Source organism: Strix aluco, chromosome 30 (assembly GCF_031877795.1).
Source record: "Strix aluco isolate bStrAlu1 chromosome 30, bStrAlu1.hap1, whole genome shotgun sequence".
Lineage (NCBI taxonomy): Eukaryota > Metazoa > Chordata > Aves > Strigiformes > Strigidae > Strix > Strix aluco.
Genome location: NC_133960.1, coordinates 314,071 through 333,116, shown reverse-complemented (window position 1 = coordinate 333,116; position 19,046 = coordinate 314,071). Strand labels below are relative to the sequence as shown.

Below are 19,046 nucleotides of genomic sequence, written 5' to 3'. Positions count from 1 at the left end.
TCTCGCCCCAAAACAGGGCGAGAACAATCCAGTGCACAGGAGGCAGCCGGTAACCGGGAAGGGCCCACGGCCAGTAACAGCGGGGGGTGGGCGGTGCTGCAGTTTCCCGCCCCGAGCCCCTCACACCTTCCCGGGGCGTCTCGGCTGGGGACGGTGCGGCTGCAGACGGCGTCACCGGGAGCTCCTCTCGGTCCCGCCGCCGTTGTCCTCGGCGCTGGCAGCGTCTGCACCAAACGGGGGGGTGACCGGGGAGCCCCGGTATCACAGTACCGGCCCCCCGGCCAGCGCAGAGCAGCGTCCTGCTGTACCGTGCGCGGGTACCGGGGCTTACCGGAGAGGCCTGACGCAGGACAGCGTCAGGGGGGTCTCGCCGGGGCTCCGCCGGGGCTCGGACCCGAGGCTCTCGAGGGAGGCGCAGGTGACGTCCTCCTGTGCCGGGAAGAGCCGGTTAACGGCACCGGGAGGGCTGGGGGTCAGCGCCGGGGCCGCGTCTGCTCACCGGTGTCACCGCCGCGGCGGCCCATCACCCGCCGCCCCTTCCTCCTCCTCCTCCTCCTCCTCGCGGGGCCGGGGCACGGCATGGCCCAGCCGCACCAGCTCCGCGCCGACGTCCAGGGTCTGCGCCCAAGGGAGACGGGGCTGGAGAACGGGGACGGCCCCGGGGGACGGGGTGAGGGTGGGGGGGGTCGCGGCGGGGGCCTCACCTCGCCGCCGTGCGCAGCGTAGAGCCGCACCTCGGGCCCCGCCGGCCCGTAACTGGCGATTTTGGCCACCAGCGGTTTTCCAGGCCGCGCAGTGCGTGAGGCGGTCGAAGGCGTCCAGCGCCGCCACGGGCCAGGCGCCCCCGCCTGCGGGAGGGGGGACACTGGGGGCTGAGCGGCACCGGGAGGGGGACGGAGGCGTCACCGGGGGGCGGGGGACACGCGCACGGCCGCCGGCTCACCCGCGGGCCCGACGCCGGCCAGGCCGCACTCCAGCGCCTGGAAGGGCAGGCTCAGGAAGTCGCTCCTGCGGGGAGAGAACGGCCCCGTCGCGTCACCCGGCGCCGCGGGGACACGGGGACGCCACCGCCGGCGGCCCTGGTGTTGGCGTCACCCCCCCGCGCTCACCGCAGGCCCGCAGCGCCTCGCGGGGGGCCTCGCCGTTGTCCCCAAAATCCACGTAGTAAAGGTCGATGTTGCCGTTTTCCAGCGTTCCCAGCACGCGGGCGCGGTACCAGTCGCCGCTGTCGGCGTAGGGCGCGGCCACGATGTCCCCGGCCTGGACGGCGGCGAGCGCTGCCTGGGGAGGGGGGACGGGGGGGTGACAGCTCCGGGGGGACACGGGGAGGGGGACGCCCAGCCCGGGCCCCGCAGGGACTCACGGCGCAGCCGCGGCTCTGGTAGTAGTGCCGCATCTCGGCCGCCAGCTTGTCCAGCTGGAGGCTGCGGTGGCCGATGATCTGGATCCAGAAGTGATTCGGGTTTTCCGCGGCCGAGACGTAAACTTCCAGGTGTTCGTCGGCGTGGAAGCTGAAATCGGGGCTGGGAACTACGGGGGAACCCCCGTGAGAGCGGCGGGGGGCGGCCCCGGCCTCCCCAGGGACGGGAATGCGAGAGCCGAAGCCGAGGGGCAGATCCCGGCCCCGGCAGCGCCCGCAGCGGGGACAGGGACACCGAGCGCGGGGGACGAAGCCCCCGGGGTGACCCCGCGCCGCTAAAACGGCTCCCGCGACACAAACGGCTTCTCTCACCCTCAAATTTCGGCACCGTCGCCTCGGGCCCCGCCGCCGGCTCCTCGCTCTCGTCCCCCAGCTCCGCGGGAACAGGGTGCAGGGAGGAGCCTTCGTCCCAGGACGAGCCCCCGTCCTCCTCCCCGCGCTCCGGCGTCCCGTCGGGGAGCGGCTCCTGCTCCCGCGGGTCCCCAGGGGCTGCTTGCGTGGGCACCGCAGCGCCGCCGACTGCGCCAGCTCCTTCCGGAAAGCGTCGTCTTCCACCAGCTTCTCCAGGATGAGTTTCTTGGTGACAGGGTGGAAAAAAAAAAAATAAAAAAGAAGAAAAAGAGGAGAGTGTTGGGGTGCGGGGGGGGCCGAGCTGCCCCCAGCCCCGCCGCCTCCCCCTCACCTTGGCGGCTGCCACCTCCTTCTGCGTCCCCGAGAGCTGGATGACCCTGACCGGGGACAGGCCGGCGTCGGCCTCGCGCTCGCAGAGCACTTTGGCCCCCGAGCTGCGGCAGATGCCCCGCACCGTCTCGCCGCCCCGGCCTGCGGCGGACAGGGAAACTGAGGCAGGGAGGAGCAGGAGCCAACCGCCCTCCCGCAGGGAACCGGACAGCGCGTGGGGGTACCGATAATCCTGCCGACGGCTCTCTGGGGCACGCAGAGCTGCTCCGACACCGGGGTGCTCTCCGCCACGATCTGGTGGATGGCGGCTTTCGCCCGGCAGACTTGGCTGGGGGAGCCCGAGATCAGCAGCGTCGTCTCCTCGCCCTCGTCCTCTCCCTCCACGTCGATGTGAGCCCCCGTCGCCTGGCTCAGCTGCGGGCACAGGGTGGGGGGGGACCAGCCCCCGGCTGCCATTTCCTGGCGCTCCCAGTAACGCGGCCTCTCCCCGTCCCTGCCGTCAGCGCGGCGGCCTCCGGCATCACGCACCTTTTTGATGGTGGCTCCCTTCCGGCCGATGATGGATTTCACAGCCCCCGGGGCACTCGCATCTCGATTTCCAGCTCCTCATCTCCCACGAAGGTCAGTCGCTCCTCTGGGGGGGAAAGAGGCAGAGTGACGGCAGCGGGTCCCCACCGCCACATCCACCCGCGTGGGGAGAGGGAAACCCCCGGGGGGGTTATAAACAGCACAAGGGACATTCAAACCGGGCAAAGCTCCTCCGAGAGCCTCCCCCAGCCCCAGGAGCGGCCCCGCGGCGGCTCTGGAAGTCCCCGGGGTGTTTCTCAGCGCGCTCGGGGTCTGCGGGAGGCAGCTGAAGGCTCAAACCTGGGCACAGCAGCGGGGCTGCGACACCCACCTCGGCTCTCCCGGTACCTGCGGTACAGATGTAGCAGACGGCGGCGCCCGCCGGGATCCCCAGCACCACCGCGGCTCTCTGCAGCGTCGTCAGGTTGTTCCAGCAGCCGCGCGCCGCCATCGTCCCCCCCGCGGGCTGAGGGAGGAGAGGTTTTCCCAGGAGCCTCTCCCCAGCCCTGCCGAGCCCCCACCCCGTCCCGGAACCTCCCGCCCGCGCACCCGCCGCAGAGGGCCCGGCCACCGGCTCAGGCCTCAGCCCCGGTTCCGCCGGAACAGGCCGCGGCTCCTGGCACTCCGGGAGAGGAGCTGACGCCGCAGCGGGTGGGCACCGACAACCCCCGCCCCGCCCCGCGGTCCCGCCGCCTCCCGGGGCGGCCTCAACCCACCCGGGGGCCCCGATCGCGGCGGCGCAGCCCCGGGCCCAGCCCCGACCGGGCCCGGCTTCGCCCGTCGAGCCGCCGCCGCCGCCTCACGCGCCCGGCCGCCGTTAGCCCCGCCCCCGCCCGCCCCGCGCCAATCGCGGCGCCGCTGCTCCCCGCCCCGCCAATCACCGCCCGAAGCGCCGCGGCCAATCCCCGGACGGGCTCCCACAGGAGGGGGAGGGAAGAAAGGGGCGAGGGGGCGGGACACAGCGCCTGCCTGGGAATAAAGCGGCCAATCCGCGCCGCGCGGCGCCGGCTGAAGCCAATCAGCGAGCAGCACCGGGGGCTCGGACCCGCCCCGAGACGTGAGTGACGTGCGGCGCGTCCTGTAGAGCGAGGGCAGTGGGCTCTGCGCCGTCCCACAATGCCCCGCGCGGCGCGGCCGGGGGGTCCCGGGGGGCTCGTGCCGTGTCGCGCCCCCCCCGCGCCGCCGCTCCCCCCGTGACGGAGCCCACGGACTCGCCGTCCCCCAAAATGCCTTTATTGCACCTCGGTACAGCCGCGGCCCCGCCCGGCCCCCCCCGGCACTGCCCCGGGCCACCCGTAGCGGCGGGGCCCACGTGTGTCTGCACGCGTGGGAGCCGGTGGCCGTGGGAGAGCCCCGGGGGCGCGTGGCCTGTCCCGGGCGGGGCCGAGCACCCACCGCGGCCCCGGGGACCCTGAACTGCTCTGTGGGGTGGGGGCACCCTCGGGTGATGGAGTGTCACCGGGTGACAAAGGTCCTCAGGGTGACGGAGCATCACTGGGTGATGGATCCCTGTCGGGTGACAGACTATCACCGGGTGACAGGCCATCACCGGGTGACGGAACATCACCGGGTGACGAAGGTTCTCTGGGTGACAGACCGTCACCGGCTGACAAAGCCCAGCGGGTGACAGACTATCACTGGGTGACAGACCATCACCGGGTGACAAAGCCCCAGCGGGTGACAGACCATCACCGGGTGACAAAGGTTCTCTGGGTGACAGACCATCACCGGGTGACAGGCCATCACCGGGTGACAAAGGTTCTCTGGGTGACAGACCATCACCGGGTGACAGGCCATCACCGGGTGACGGAACATCACCGGGTGACGAAGGTTCTCTGGGTGACAGACCGTCACCGGGTGACAAAGCCCCAGCGGGTGACAGACCATCGCCGGGTGATGGAATGTCACCGGGTGACGAAGCTCCTCTGGGTGACAGCACTGCTGGGTGACAAACCCCTGCTGGGTGCCAGGCTGTCACCGGGTGCCGAAGCCCCAGCGGGTGCCGGGCCGTCACCGGGCGCTGGCACCCCCGCGGCGCAGCGGGCGGGGGGCGGGGGGGGGCCGGGGCTCAGCGGGCGCTGCCGGGGGTCTCGGCCTCGGAGGCGAAGAGCTCGCGGTAGAGCGGGGGGAAGGCGGCGTGCAGCACCCCGGGGTGCAGGCGGCGGAAGGCCTGGAGCTGCTCCACGTGCTGCGAGCACAGCGCCCGCAGGCGCCCGGCCGGCGGCAGCTGCCCACGGGGACACGCGCCCGTCACGGGGGGGACACGCACGGGGCGGGGGACACACGCGCGTGTCACACAGGGCGCCCCAGGGCGAAGCCCTGCCCGTGGCGGCCACCCCCCCGCTGCCGGCCCTGCGCCCCACACCCCCTGTCCCCCCCGTCCCGTCTCCCCCACCCCCTGTCCACCTCTCCCCCTGTCCCCGCACCCCCTGTCCCCCCGTGTCCCCGTGTCCCCGTCCCGCACCCTGGCCAGCAGCCCCTCGCGGCGGGTCCGGCGCAGCAGAGGCGGAAGGCGACTTCCAGGCGTCCCTGCAGCCGAGCCACCTTGGCCTGTTCTGCAGCCACGGCCGGTCTGGGGACAGGGGACATGGAGGGGGGGGCGTGGGGACGGGGACAGGATGGGGATGGACCCCCTTCCCCACAGGGGTGGAGACAGGATGGGGACAGGGACAGGGATGGAGATGGTGACAAGGACAGGGATGGGGATGGGGAGAGTTGGGACCGCGGCAGGATGGGACAGGGTGGGGACCACAACAGGACAGGGACAGGGATGGGGACAGGCATGGGGACAGGATGGGGACAGGGATGGGGACAGGCATGGGGACAGGATGGGGACAGGAATGGGGACAGGAATGGGGACCAGGATGGGGACAGGATGGGGACAGGATGGGGACAGGAATGGGGACCAGGGATGGGGACAGGATGGGGACCAGGGATGGGGACCAGGGGTGGGGACCAGGGGTGGGGACAGGAATGGGGACAAAGCTGGGGACAGGGATGGGGACCGGGATGGGGACAGGATGGGGACAGGAATGGGGACAGGGATGGGGACAGGGACCCACTGGGACAGAGAGCGGGACAGGAGAGGCCCAGGGTGGGGACACCCCAGGGACAGGGCGATGGGGCCAGCAGGGCCAGCCCAGGACACCCAAACCCAGCACCCGCTTTAGGACAAAAGCAGGGGGTTTGGGCAAAGGCCCGTTTGGGTTCCCACGGGGCCAGGGAGGGAAAGGGGGGTGCGGGGGGGCGGGGGGGGGCGCGGGGGCCCCTCACTGGCGTTGACGAGGACGAGGGCGCTGAAGAGGGCCACCTCGCTCTCGGAGAAGTGCAGAGCGCAGAGGCTCTGGGCGAAGTCGAAGATGGAGCCGATGAGCTCGTGGCAGCCTGGGGGGAGCCCTCGTCACCGCGCGTGTCCCCGTGTCCCCCCGTGTCCCCCCCCCGTGTCCCCGGCCCTACCCAGGGAGCGGAAGAGCTCGGCGCCCGCGTACTTGCCCTCGAAGAAGACGGTCCGGTTGTCGGAGTTGAAGGCTCGGCACATGCGCACCAGCACCCCTCCATGGCGCCTGCCGCCGCCCGCGGGGGACGGGGACGGGGACGGTGGCACCGGGGACGCGGGGCCCCGCGGGGCTGCTGCTCGGGGTGGGGTCGGTGCCCCCCGCGACACCAGCCCTGGGGGCTGTCACCTCCCCGGGGGGACCCGTGGGGACACCATCCCTTGGGGACCGCCACCCCCCGGCCATGGGGCCATGGCATGCTCTAGGGACTGTCACCTCTCTGATGGGACCAGAGCAGCCCATCGCCTGGGGACACTGGGGCTGGAGACGGGGACAGCAGGGACTGTGGGGCTGGGGACAAGGGGACACGGTGGCCCCAGGGCTGAGGACAAGGGGACGGGGTGGCCCCAGGGCTGAGGACAAGGGGATGGGGTGGCCTTGGGGTGGGAGACAAGGGGACATGGTGGCCCTGGGGCTGAGGACAAGGAGATGGGGTGGCCCCAGGGCTGAGGACAAGGGGATGGGGTGGCCTCAAGGTGGGGACAGGGGACGTGGTGGCCCTAGGGCTGAGGATGAGGGGATGGAGTGGCCCCAGGGTGGGGACAAGGGGCTGGGGTGGCCTCAGGGTGGGAGACAAGGGGACATGGTGGCCCTGGGACTGAGGACAAGGAGATGGGGTGACCTCATGGTGGGGACAGGGGACATGGTGGCCCTAGGGCTGAGGATGAGGGGATGGAGTGGCCCCAGGGTGGGGGACAAGGGGCTGGGGTGGCCCTGGGGACGCGGTGGCCCCGTACCCGCTTTGAGGAGCACGATCTGGTCGTTCTGGCAGAGCTCCATGAAGCCGCGCAGGCGCTTGGCGAACTCCACCACGTGCTGGATGGCCTCGGTGACGCGCCCGGCGCAGCGCCGCCACATCTCCTCCATCGACTGCGGCACCGGCCGCCACCGTCACCGCGACCCCCGGGAACGGCCCCCGCGGTGCCCGGTGTCCCACGGGGCCCCTCGCGGCCCCTCCCCGGCCCCACCCCGCGGCCCCACCTGCCCCTGGTAGGCGCAGATCTCCTCGCGGGAGAAGGTGTCCCAGCGGCGCAGCTGCAGGTCCTCGGCGCGGGGCTGGCACGTCTCGCGGTAGGACTTGAGGACGTTCTGGGTGAGGTGCTCTGCGGGGGGACGGGGGCTGCGACGGGGACAGGGACAGGGCGGGCAGCCCCCGCTCGTGTCCCACCGCCACCGAGCACCCATGGGTGATGGGGACAGGTCACATCGCCACCAAGCACCCATGGGTGACGGGGACAGGTCCCACCGCCACTGAGCACCCATGGGTGATGGGGACAGGTCACATCGCCACCGAGCACCCATGGGTGACGGGGACAGGTCCCACCACCATCCAGCACCCATGGGTGACAAACCCAGCCCCCACGGGCACGTGGCCCCCAGCGACTCACCGATCTCCACGCTGGAGGATGTGGGTGACTCCAGGAGGCCGCCGACATCGGGGTGGGGGCACCAGTCGGGGCCGTCCCCATCCCCGTCCCCATCCGGGTCCCGCTCGGTCCCCTCCAGCCGCCCCGGCTCTGGCTCTGCCGCGGGACCAGCCCTGCTCTCCGTCCCGCCGTGGCGGGTGCTGGGGCACCCCGGGGTGCCAGCGGGGGTCAGCGGGTGGCCCCGGCACCCCACCAGCGCCAGGGAGCCGGGGGGGGCCCCCTCGGCCGCCCGCTCCCGCTGCCGCTGCTCCAGCTGCTGCTGCACCTCGGCCTGCAGCCGGTCCCGCTGCTTCTTGGACATGCGGCCGAACTTGACGGCTGCGGCGGCGCCGGGGACACGCGTGTCACACGCCTGTCACACGCGTGGCCACACACGTGTGCCCGCGCCGGCCCCGGCTCCCCGCGACCTACATAAGCGGGACACCGGTGCTTTCCGGCCCCACGCGCGTGCCGCCGCGGCCCTCACCCCCCGCTTCCTCCGGCCGCACCCACGGGCCCCCCGCTTCCTCCGGGCGCCCCGCGCCCCCCCGGTGTCACCCACCGTCGCGGGACATGCCGAGGCGCAGGCACTTCTGCAGGCGGCAGTGCTGGCAGCGGTTGCGGCTGGCGCGGTCGATGGGGCAGTTCTGCTGGCGGCTGCAGGCGTAGCTCAGGCTGCTCTGCTGGCTGCGCCGGAAAAAGCCCTGCGCGGGGGTCAGCACCGGCACCCCCGGCACCCCCCCGGTACCCCCTGGTACCCCCCCGGCACCCCCTGGTACCCCCCAGGCACTCCTCAGCACCCCCTGGCACCCTCCGCACCCCCCAGCACCCCCCAGCACCCCCCGTACCCCCCTGGTACTCCCCAATCACTCCTCAGCACCCCTCAGCACCCCCCAGAACACCCCAGCACCCACCAGCACCCCCCAGGCACTCCTCAGCACCCCCCGGCACCCCCTGGTACCACCCAGGCACTCCTCAGCACCCCCTGGCACCCCCCGCACCTCCCAGCACCCCCCAGCATCCCCCCAGCACCCCCCGCACCCCCCTGGTACCCCCCAATCACTCCTCAGCACCCCCCAGCACCCCCCGGAACACCCCGGCACCCACCAGCACCCCCCAGGCACTCCTCAGCACCTCTGGCACCCCCCAGCACCCCCCAGCACTGCCTGACACCCCCCAGGCCCCCCCCGGCACCCCCCAGCACCCCTCAGCACCCCCTGGCACCCCCCAACACACCCCTGGCACCCCCCAGCTCTCCCCCAACACCCCCGACACCCCTCAGCACCCCCTGGCACCCCCCTGGCACCCCCTCATCACCCCCCCCGGCCCCCCCCGGCCCACCTTGCAGCCCTCGCAGGTGATGACGCCGTAGTGGATCCCTGAGGATTTGTCCCCGCAGATCTTGCAGGGGATCACCTCGATGTGGGCTGCGGGCGGGAGGGGGGACGTGGGCGCCCACCCCCAGCAGGGACCCCCCGGGGGAGCTCACGGCCCCTCCGGGCTCACGTGGCCCCCGCGGGACCACCATGTGCCACGGGCGTCCTCGCACGCTCCCCCAGGGGCTCACGTGTCCCCGCGGGGCTCAGTTGTCCCTCGGGGACTCACCGGTCCCACGTGGGTCCCGTGTCCCCGGGGGGCTCACAGAGTCCCCGACACGCTCCCGTGTCCCCCACAGGACCGCGTGTCCCTCCCGGGCTCACGTGTCACCGCACGTGCTCACGTGGCCGCTGTGGGCTCACGTCCCCCGTGGGCTCACCCGTCACCCCCTGGGCTGCTCCTGGGTCCCCCCCTGGTTTCCCACGTCACCCCACGGGCCCCTGAGGACCCCATGTCACCACGTGTCCTCTCCGGGACCGCGTCCGTCACCCATGTTGTCACCGGCCCCCCATGGGCTCCCGTGTCCCCTGGGGCACCGGTGTCCCCATCGGCCACGCGTGTCCCTTACGGGCTCACGTGCCCCCCGTGAGCTCCCGCGGCCCCTGCGGGGTCCTGTGCCACCCCCACGGGCTCCGACGTCCCCTACGGGCTCGGGTCCCCCCCAGCAGCCCGTGGGTGCCCCCGGGGCGTCCCCCGGCGCAGGGTGGGCGCTGCCGGACGCCGGGGGCTGCCGAAACCGCAGCGAGAGCGAGCGCCGGCGAAGCCACAACTGGGACACGGCCCCACCTCGCAGGAAGGCGCCCGCGCCCCGGCACGGCCCTGGTGTGGCCCTGGGGTGGCCCTGGGGTGGCCCTGGGGTGGCCCTGGGTGGCCCTGGGGTGGCCCTGGCACAGCCCCGCTGCCCCCGCCGGGCGGGCAGGGAACCGTGGGGTGCGGTCACAGGGATGGGGGACACCAGAGTTGGGGAACGGCTGAACTGGGGGGACACCGGGGTGGGGACACCGGGGTGGGGACACCGCAGCCGGGAGGACCCCAACCCCGGTGATGCCCCAGAACGCCCAGGAGCCCCCTCCCACCCCGACGGCTCTTGTCCCCCCACTGCCACCGGCTTGTCACCCTCTGCCCGTGCACGTGCGAGCACCTCGGTGCACCCTTGCACACGCTTGTGCGCCCCCAGACATGCCCCAGCCCCCTCCTGCCGGCTTGCACACGCTTGCACGCTCACATTCACGTACAGGCGCACTTGTGCACGCTCGCGCGTGGTTGTGCGAGCACGGGAGTGTTGGGGGGGGCTGTTGCACGCTTGGGCACGCTCGGGCACACGCACACACCCTCCGTCACGCGTACACGCTCGGGCACGTTTGCAAAGGGTCGTGCAAAGCTGTGAACGCTTGTGCGCTCTCCCGCAGGCTGCCGCACGCTTGCGCACGCTCGTGCGCGCTTGCACACGCCGGGGCACACCCGCGCACGCTCCCGCTCGCTCCGGCGCGCTCGGGGGCCGCTCGCACAGGCCGGTGCTCGCACACGCTCCCGCGCGCCCTCGCGCCCCGGCGCACGCTCGCACGCGCCACGCGGCCGCTCCTTCGCGCGCACACACGCGCGCACACGCGCGCACACGCCCGCACACCTCTTCCTCCCCGCGGCCGAATCCGCTTCGTCGGCTTTTTCCACCCGCCCCAGTTTTGGGGCCCGGCGGCCGCCCTCGCATCCGGCACCGGCGGCCGGGCACCGGGGACCCCCGCGGCAGCACCGGCCCCCCGGGACCTCGGCGCTTTGAGTCACCCCGCGCCCGGCGCCCGCATTAGTCAACGGGGCCGGCGCCGGCGGCTGCCAGGAAGCGCCGTTTCGGTGCCGCTCCTGCCGGGAACCGGCGGCGAGAGGTCGACGAGGTCTCGCCCAGCACCCGCCGGCACCCGCCGCTCCCACGACACCCACCCGCACCTGGGGGCACCGGCTCCCCTGGGCGCCCGCCAGCAGCACCCGACGGTACCCGCCAGCACCCAACGGCACCCGCCAGCCCCACCAGCACCCACCAGCAACACCCACCAGCACCCATCAGCCCCACCAGCACCCTCCAGGACTCGGGGCACCCACCGGTACCCACCATTTCCACCAGCACCCACCAGCACCCTTCAGCCTCACCAGCCCCAGGGCACCCACCGGCACCCATGAGCATCTGCCAGCACCACGAGCACCCACTGGTACCTGTCAGCCCCACCAGCACCCACTAGGACTGTGGGCGCCCACCAGCACCCGTTAGCCCCCCCAGCACCCATCAACTCCCCCCAGCACCCACCAGTCCCATCAGCCCCCCCCAGCACCCATCAGCTGCACATGGACCCGGTGACCTCAGGGCACCCGCTGGCCCCCACCAGCCCCATGGGCACCCGTGAGCCCCAGGGACACCCCCCAGCACCCACAGGGACCCGCTGGCACCCATCAGCACCCACCGTGCCCAGGGCGGGGGAACGATCCGGCGCTCCCGACCCCGCTCCGGCGCGGCGTCACGGCAAAACACGCCATGACACAGGCGGACACGTCACGGCACAGGCCAACACGCCATGACACGGAGGGGAAGGAGGGGACCCCGGGCCCAGCACCCATGGGTGCCCCTGGCCCTGCCTCAGTTTCCCCAGTGCTAAACTGGGGGAGGAGGGGCTGCGGGGGGGGGGCAGCGCGGGAGCGGGGCCACCTGCGTGTCCCCGTCCGTGTCCCCGTCCGTGTCACCTGCGCCGGCCCCGCGCAGCTGCCAGCCCCCGCCACATCTGAGGGCGAGCGCCCGACCCGCAGGTGCGCGGGGGCACCCATGGGTGCTGGGGGGCACCCGCCCCCCCGGCCTCGGGCGCTCGCAGCTGCAGCTGCGGGTGTGGGGGGAAACGGGGCTGCCCGGCGGCGCCGGGACACGCAGCAACATGCGATAACATACGTGTACACCCCACAACACGTGTGTACACCCCACAACACGCGTGTACACCCCACAACACGCGTGTACACCCCACAACACGCGTGCACGTCCCCGGGGCCATGTACAACACCCGCACACGCTGCACCGCCCCGCAACATGGGTGCACACACCATAACACGCGTGCGTATGCGGCTACACACTGTAACACGCGTGCACACGCAGGCACAGGCTCTAACGTGTGTGTGCACAGAGCGACACGCTGTAACACGCGTGCCCAGCCCCCGTGGTGTGTGCACACGCACTTACACCACCCTCGTCATGCGTGTGCCCCAAAACACGCCCGCACACGCCACAACACGCGTGGTCACGCTGTAACATGTGCCAACACGCCTGTGTGAGCTGTAAAACACGTGTGACGCTGACACACGCTGACACACGCAGCCCCCGTGCTCTGGCAGCTCCGGGTGCTCTTACACACGCACACGCCCTGTCCTCGCATGCGCACACACACTCACACGCGTGCACACACGCACGGTCCAACACAAGCACGCAGCCGTGCCCACGCGTGTGCACACACACACACACACACACCCGTGTGCCCCCACCTGTTGCACCCCCCCACCCCGTGCCCACACGGCTGCACACACACGCTCTCCCCCCTCTCGCACACGCACCTGCCCCCGCCCACACCCTTGCACACCCCCACGCAGCTCACCACTGCTTGCACACGCGTGTGGATCCCCGTGTGCCCCCAGGCCCTTGCACACACACTCCCGCCCGCTCCCGCCGCTGGCACGCCTGCTCTGACACGCTCCCGCGCCCTTGCACACGCACACGTGCTCCCACACCCTTGCACACGCGCACACGCCTGCACCACGTCCGTGTGCCCTCACGGGCTCCCACTGACTGCACACGCACACGCACACCCGCGAGCTCCCGCGCCCTCGCACACACGCGTGCACACCCCAGCACGCTCCCACCCGCTCCCCCCACACGCTCGCACACGCTTGCACGCTCCCACACGTGTGCACACACGCGTGCCCAGCCCCCCCGCCGGCTCCCCCCACCCCGTTGCACACGCGCAGGGCCCCTCCCGCCCCCCCGCCACACGCAGCCCCCCGCTCCCCCGGCCTCGCACGCACCCCCAGGTGAGCACACGCCCGCACACGCGTGTGCCCCCGCCGCAGCCCCCCGTGCCAGGCCCTACCTCGCATGGCGGCGGCGGCGGCGCGGGCGGCGCGGGCAGGCGTTATAAGGGCGCCGGGGCCCCCCCGGCATCCTGCCCCCCCCCGGCATCCTGCCCCCCCCGGCCCCACGCACTGGAAATTTCCGACTTTCCACGGGGCGGCCGGGGGGGAAACTGAGGCACGGGGGGGGCGGCGCGGGGAGCGGGGTGGCCGGGGGTGCCCCCCACCCCCCGTGACCCCGGTGACCCCGGGCGGAGCGGGGACCCGGGCGGGGACCGGCACCGCGGCCCCAAATCCCCCGGGGGCGGCTCCGACACCCCCAGGCCCCACGGACCCCGCGGCACCCCGAGGGGCTCAGCTTCGGGGTGCAGCTGTGGCACCCCCCGGCACCCCGATGTGCCCGGGTTTGGGGTGCAGTGATGGCACCTCACAGCACCCCGATGTGTCCGGATTTGGGGTGCAGCTGTGATACCCCACGGCACCCCGATGTGCCCGGGTTTGGGGTGCAGCAATGGGACCCCACAGCACCCCGATGTGCCCGGATTCGGGGTGCAGCTGGGACACCCCACAGCACCCCGATGTGTCCGGATTTGGGGTGCAGTGATGGGACCCCACGGCACCGTGATGCTCCCACCTTTGGGGTGCAGCCACCGGACCCCAACGGCACCCCGATGTGCCCGGATTTGGGGTGCAGCAATGGGACCCCACAGCACCCCGATGTGTCCGGATTTGGGGTGCAGTGATGGGACCCCACGGCACCGCGATGTGCGTGGCCCTGGGGCGCAGTGATGGGACCCCACGGCACCCCAACATGCCGGGTTTTGGGGCGCAGCCGCGGCCCCCCCCGCGCCCCCGTTGCTCAACCCCCACGGCTCGTGGGGGCAACCGAGGCCGCAGCGTTGGCGATCGCCACCGGGACCCCGGGGGTCCCCGCGGTCCCGCCCCGCCCCCGCGTGTCGCCCCCCCGCAGACCCGGGGCGGGGGCGCCCGGCCCCGCCCACTCCCGGCAAGCCCCGCCCACGGCCACGCCCACACGGTCAGACCCCCGCCCCAGGCCCCGCCCCCTTTCCCCGGGGGTGGGACACGGCGGGGGGACACGGCGGTGTCGGTGTCGGTGTCGCTCAGCCGGGGTGTCCCTCCGGGCGGCGGGGGGACGGGGGCAGCCGCATCATGACGTCACGCCGGGTCGGTGACGTCACGTCTTGTCAGGGGGACGCGGTGCTGCCCCTCTGGAAGCCGGCGGTGACGTCACCCCCAGCCGTGATGTCACCCCCAGCAGTGACGTCACTCCCAGCGCCCCCTGCACCGCTGCCCACCCGCGTCACTGGCGGGGCGGGGCCTCCTCGGATTCCGTAGGAGCCCCGAGGGACCCCTATAGACCCCTATAGACCCTATAGACCCCCACAGCCCCTAGAGACCCCTAGAGACACCTACAGACCCCTATAGACCCCTGTAACCCCCTACAGCCCCTATAGATCCCTACAGACCCTATAGACCCCTACAGACCCCTACAGACCCCTATAGACCCCTAGAGACCCTATACCACCCCATACAGCCCCTGCAGCCCCCCATACCCCTCTATACAGCCCCACACAGCCCCTATACACCCCCCTGCAGCCCCTACAGAGCCCTATACACCCCCATAGCACCCCACACACCCCTATACACCCCCACACACCCCACACACCCCCATACCACCCGTACACCCCCATACAGCCCCACACAGCCCCTATACACCCCCTGCAGCCCTGGACAGCTCTTACAGCCCCTACATCCACACCTCTGTAGCCCTTACAGGCCCTATACGTGCCTATACAGCCCTCTGCAGGCCTTACCCAGCCCCGGTGCCTGTACAGCCCCGCACAACCCTCCGCAGCCCTTGAGGTCACCCAGAGGTCAAGGTGTCCCCCTGCACGGGCCCTATAGACCCCCTCGACAGCCCCGGGCACCCCTATAGACTGCCCCTCTCCATACTGCCCCTCTCCAGTCCTGTACAGCCCTCGCTGGACGCTGTAGGTCCCTCTACAGCCCTATGCACCCCTATACAGCCCCCCCGGACCTCTGAACACCCCCAACCCCCCCTACACCCCTATACACCCCCCATACACCCCCATACCCACCCTATACACCCTCATACCCCCCTACACCCCTATAGACCCCCCTACACCCCCTATACACCCCTTTTGGGGGACCCCACCTCACCCACCACCTCCAGCAGTTTGGGGGGGGCCTGTGCTCCACCCCCCCCCATGGCTGGGGTCACCCCATGGGTGGGGCTGGGGGGGGGCAGGGGACAGGGACCTCAGGGGGACCCCAAGGGGATGGGGACCTCGGGGTATTGGGGACCCCAAAGGGATGGGGACCCCGTTGTGGTGGGGACCCACCTCGGGGGGGGGGGCAGGGACCCCAGGGGCACCCCAGGGTGACAGGGACCTTGGGGGGGGGCAGGGACCCCAGGGTGACAGGGACCCCAAGGGGATGGGGACCTCGGGGTATTGGGGACCCCATTGTGGTGGGGACCCCATTGTGGTGGGGACCCCAGGGGCACCCCAGGGTGACAGGAACCCCAAAGGGACGGGACCTCGGGGTGACCACGGGGACCCCAAGAAATGAGGCAGCTCCAGTGTAGTAGAAAACACCTTTATTGGGGGGGGGGGGCAGCAGGGGGGGGTGTCAGGCAGCACCCACGGGTGTGGGGCAGCACCCTGGGGTGGGGGGCAGCCCCCAGGGGTGGGGGGGCAGCACCCATGGGTGTCAGGGCAGCCCCAGGGGTGGGGGGGCAGCACCCATGGGTGGGGGGCAGCCCCCTGGGTGTCAGGGCAGCCCCAGGGGGTGGGGGGCAGCACCCACGGGTGTCAGGGCAGCACCCACGGGTGTGGGGCAGCCCCTGGGGGGGGGGCAGCACCCATGGGTGTCAGGGCAGCACCCACGGGTGGGGGGCAGCCCCTGGGGGGGGGGCAGCACCCATGGGTGCCCCCCGCTCACTTGCGGCCCTTCTGCTTCATGTGCAGCACGAAGTAGTCGTTGCAGGCGATGGTCAGCCCGGCCACCAGCGAGAAGAAGCCCTGGAAGCCCACGCGCCCGTCGCGGCTCTGCTCCAGGTCCCGCAGGATCTTCTCCAGCGCCATCGGGTCCCGCTGGTTCTGCCGACACGGGGGGGTCAGCGCCCCCCCCCCCACACCCCCCACACCCCCTGCCCGCGGGGGGGCCCCGGGACCCTACGGGGGGGGGGGGGGCTGTGCTGGTGGGGTGTGTGGGGCGGGGCCTGGGTGCTATAGGGGCGGATCTCGGGGTGCTACAGGGGGTGATCTTGGGTGCTATAGGGGGTGATTTCAGGGTGCTATAGGGGCGGATTTTGGGTGCTATAGGGGCTGATCCTGGGTGCTATAGGGGCGGATCTTGGGGTGCTATAGGGGGTGATCTTGGGTGCTATAGGGGCGGATTTTGGGTGCTATAGGGGCTGATCCTGGGTGCTATAGGGGTGGATCTTGGGGTGCTATAGGGGGTGATCTTGGGGTGCTATAGGGCAGATCTCGGGGTGCTATAGGGGGTGGTCCCAGGGTGCTATAGGGGGTGATCTTGGGGTGCTACAGGGGTGATCTTGGGGTGCTATAGGGGCGGATCTTGGGTGCTATAGGGGCTGATTTTGGGTGCTATAGGGGGTGATTTCAGGGTGCTATAGGGGCTGATTTCAGGGTGCTATAGGGGCGGATCTCGGGGTGCTATAGGGGGTGGTCCCAGGGTGCTATAGGGGGTGATTTCGGGGTGCTACAGGGGGTGGTCCCAGAGTGCTATAGGGGGTGATCTTGGGTGCTATAGGGGCTGATTTCAGGGTGCTATAGGGGGTGATTTCGGGGTGCTACAGGGGGTGGTCCCAGAGTGCTATAGGGGGTGATCTTGGGGTGCTATAGGGTCCAATATTGGGGTGCTACAGGGGCTGATCTCGGGTACTATAGGGGCTGATTTTGGGTGCTATAGGGTCCAATCTTGGGGTGCTATAGGGGCTGGTCCCAGGACGCTATAGGGCCCGATCCTGGGGTGCTGTAGGGGCTGATCTCGGGGTGCTCTAGGGGCCCCCCGCCCGCCGCCGCCCCCACCTCCAGGAAGCCGGGGAACTCCTTCTCCATGAGGGCCCGCAGGTCCTCCTTGCTGAGGTGGTTCTTGTCCCCCGCGTACTTGTGGAAGGTGAACATGAGGGTCTCCATGGCGTGTTCCATCTGGGACGGCATGGCGGGGGCTGCGGGGGGGGGACACAGCTCAGCCCCGCGCCCCCCCGCGCCCCCCCGCCCCGCCGGCGGGCTGAGGCTGGCACCGCTCATCACACGTGTGAGCGGTTTTCCAGCCGCCGGGAATGACTCAGCTCCGGCCGCGGGGTGGGGCCGGGGGCGGGGGGGGGGGACACCCAGGCGGGTGTGTCCCGTGTCCCCCCCCCCTCAGGCCATGGGGCACCCTGGGGAACCCCGATGAGTCAGGGAGGGGGGGGTTGCACAAAGCCCCCGGCCCCCTCCCTGGGCGGGGCGCTCCCTGCCTCAGTTTCCCCATAACTGAGGGGTCACGGGGGGGGGCAGCCCCAAAGCGGCCCCCCCAAGGGGTCAACCCCCTCCCCAAAGGGGTCACACCCCCCACACCCCCCCCCCCCATCATTTTGGGAAGGGATGCCTGGGCCTGGCGGAGATGTGGGGTGACGGCAGCGTGGGGACACGCCTGCCCCCCCCCCCCCCAGCCCCACGACCCCCCCTCAAGCTCAGCGCGCCCCCCCCCGCGCTGCCGCAGGGTCGGGGACAGGGTTGGGGACAGGGTTGGGGACAGGGTCGGGGCCACCACTGCCACACCCCAGCGCCACCGAAACAGGAACTGGCCCAGCCCGCGGCTTCGCTCCGAAAACTTGGGGGGCTCCGGGGGGGGTGTGGGGCGGGCGGCGGGGCTGGGGCTCCCCCGCTCAGCACCGGGGACCCCCCCGGCCCCCCCCAGGCAGGATGCGGCCCCCCCGGGGTGCAGGAGCATCTTTTGGGGGGGTGTGTGGGGGGATATCCCCCTCCACGGACACCCCAAACCCTCCGGGGGGGTGGCCCTGGCCCACGTGCCCATTTCGGGGTCCCCCTCCAAAGGGGGCTGCGGGGTTGGGTCCCCCTTTAATGGGGGGGGGGGGGCACAACGCCCGCAGGCCCTGCTGCGGGGGGGCAGGATGGGGCCCACCCCTAACGGGAGGGGCAGGAGCGGGGTCCCCCTCTGGCAGGGGGGCAGGTTTGGGGTTCCCCGCCGAGGGGGGGATGCCCGGGGGGGGCGCAGAAGATTTTAATTTAAATGAGGGGTGCAGAATTGGGCCCCCCCATAGCAGGGTGCGGGATTGGCCCCCCCCCAAGCAAGCTGCAGGACCCCCCCCCCCCCCTCCACGCGGGGTGCACGATTGAGCCCCCCCCTAAGCGTGGTGCAGCCATGGGGTCCCCCCCAAGAAGGTGCAGCCTGGGGGGCTCCCCCCCGCTGATGGGGGGGGCAGGGGGCCCCCCCGGCCGGTACTCACGGTGCGGAGCGGCGCGGCGCGGAGCGGGCAGTGGCGGGGCGCGGCGCCGCCCGGGATAGGCACGGCGGGGGCGGGCCGGGGGGGGCCGGGGGGGCCGGGGCGGCCGCGCTGACTCACCCGCTCCCCGCCCGCCTTAACCCTTCCCTGCGCCCGCGGCCCCCCCGGACCCCCACCCTGCCCCCCCCCGGACCCCCATCCTTACCCCCCGCTCCCCACTGCGGGACCCCCGTCCTGTCCCCCGAGCCCCCCCCCCGCCTCCTGCTGCCCCCAGACCCCCCGTCCTGGCCCCCCCCCACTCCTGCCCCTCCCGGACCCCCCGTCCTGCCCCCCCGGGCCCCCGTTCCTGCACACTCGCCCCCCCAATCCTGCCCCCCCGGACCCCCATCCTACCCCCCCGTCCCACCCCCGAGAGCACCCCCCGCCCCGCC

The 19,046-nt window shown here is 72.1% G+C and overlaps 3 protein-coding genes across 3 annotated transcripts in view; all 3 read right to left on the bottom strand.

Annotated features, from left to right (window-relative positions):
- Positions 1–3,119, bottom strand: part of TDRKH (tudor and KH domain containing) — a 4,555-nt gene extending 1,436 nt beyond the window's left edge. Inside the window, 16 exon segments of the mRNA XM_074809170.1 lie at positions 127–224; positions 332–466; positions 509–618; positions 705–782; positions 784–848; positions 944–1,005; positions 1,106–1,281; positions 1,364–1,530; positions 1,733–1,897; positions 1,900–1,996; positions 2,103–2,242; positions 2,326–2,515; positions 2,630–2,676; positions 2,679–2,735; positions 3,000–3,029; positions 3,032–3,119. Coding sequence (XP_074665271.1) covers positions 127–224; positions 332–466; positions 509–618; positions 705–782; positions 784–848; positions 944–1,005; positions 1,106–1,281; positions 1,364–1,530; positions 1,733–1,897; positions 1,900–1,996; positions 2,103–2,242; positions 2,326–2,515; positions 2,630–2,676; positions 2,679–2,735; positions 3,000–3,029; positions 3,032–3,119 — 1,705 coding nt within the window.
- A 1,617-nt stretch (positions 3,120–4,736) lies between these two features.
- RORC (RAR related orphan receptor C) lies at positions 4,737–13,235 on the bottom strand. The gene is given in 12 exon segments (XM_074809212.1): positions 4,737–4,895; positions 5,133–5,165; positions 5,168–5,217; positions 5,220–5,240; positions 5,942–6,052; positions 6,125–6,220; positions 6,960–7,092; positions 7,204–7,325; positions 7,611–7,967; positions 8,191–8,332; positions 8,970–9,055; positions 13,231–13,235. Coding segments are annotated over 10 exon segments (1,095 nt in total). The 5' UTR covers positions 8,204–8,332; positions 8,970–9,055; positions 13,231–13,235.
- Positions 13,236–15,723: 2,488 nt separating this feature from the next.
- On the bottom strand, positions 15,724–18,773 carry S100A10 (S100 calcium binding protein A10). The gene is made up of 3 exons (XM_074809286.1): positions 18,619–18,773; positions 17,195–17,334; positions 15,724–16,240 (listed from the first exon to the last, which is right to left on the bottom strand). The coding sequence occupies exons 2-3, from the start codon at positions 17,324–17,326 to the stop codon at positions 16,079–16,081; spliced, it is 294 nt and encodes a 97-aa protein (XP_074665387.1). The 5' UTR covers positions 17,327–17,334; positions 18,619–18,773; the 3' UTR covers positions 15,724–16,078.
- Between the last annotated feature and the right edge of the window lie 273 nt (positions 18,774–19,046).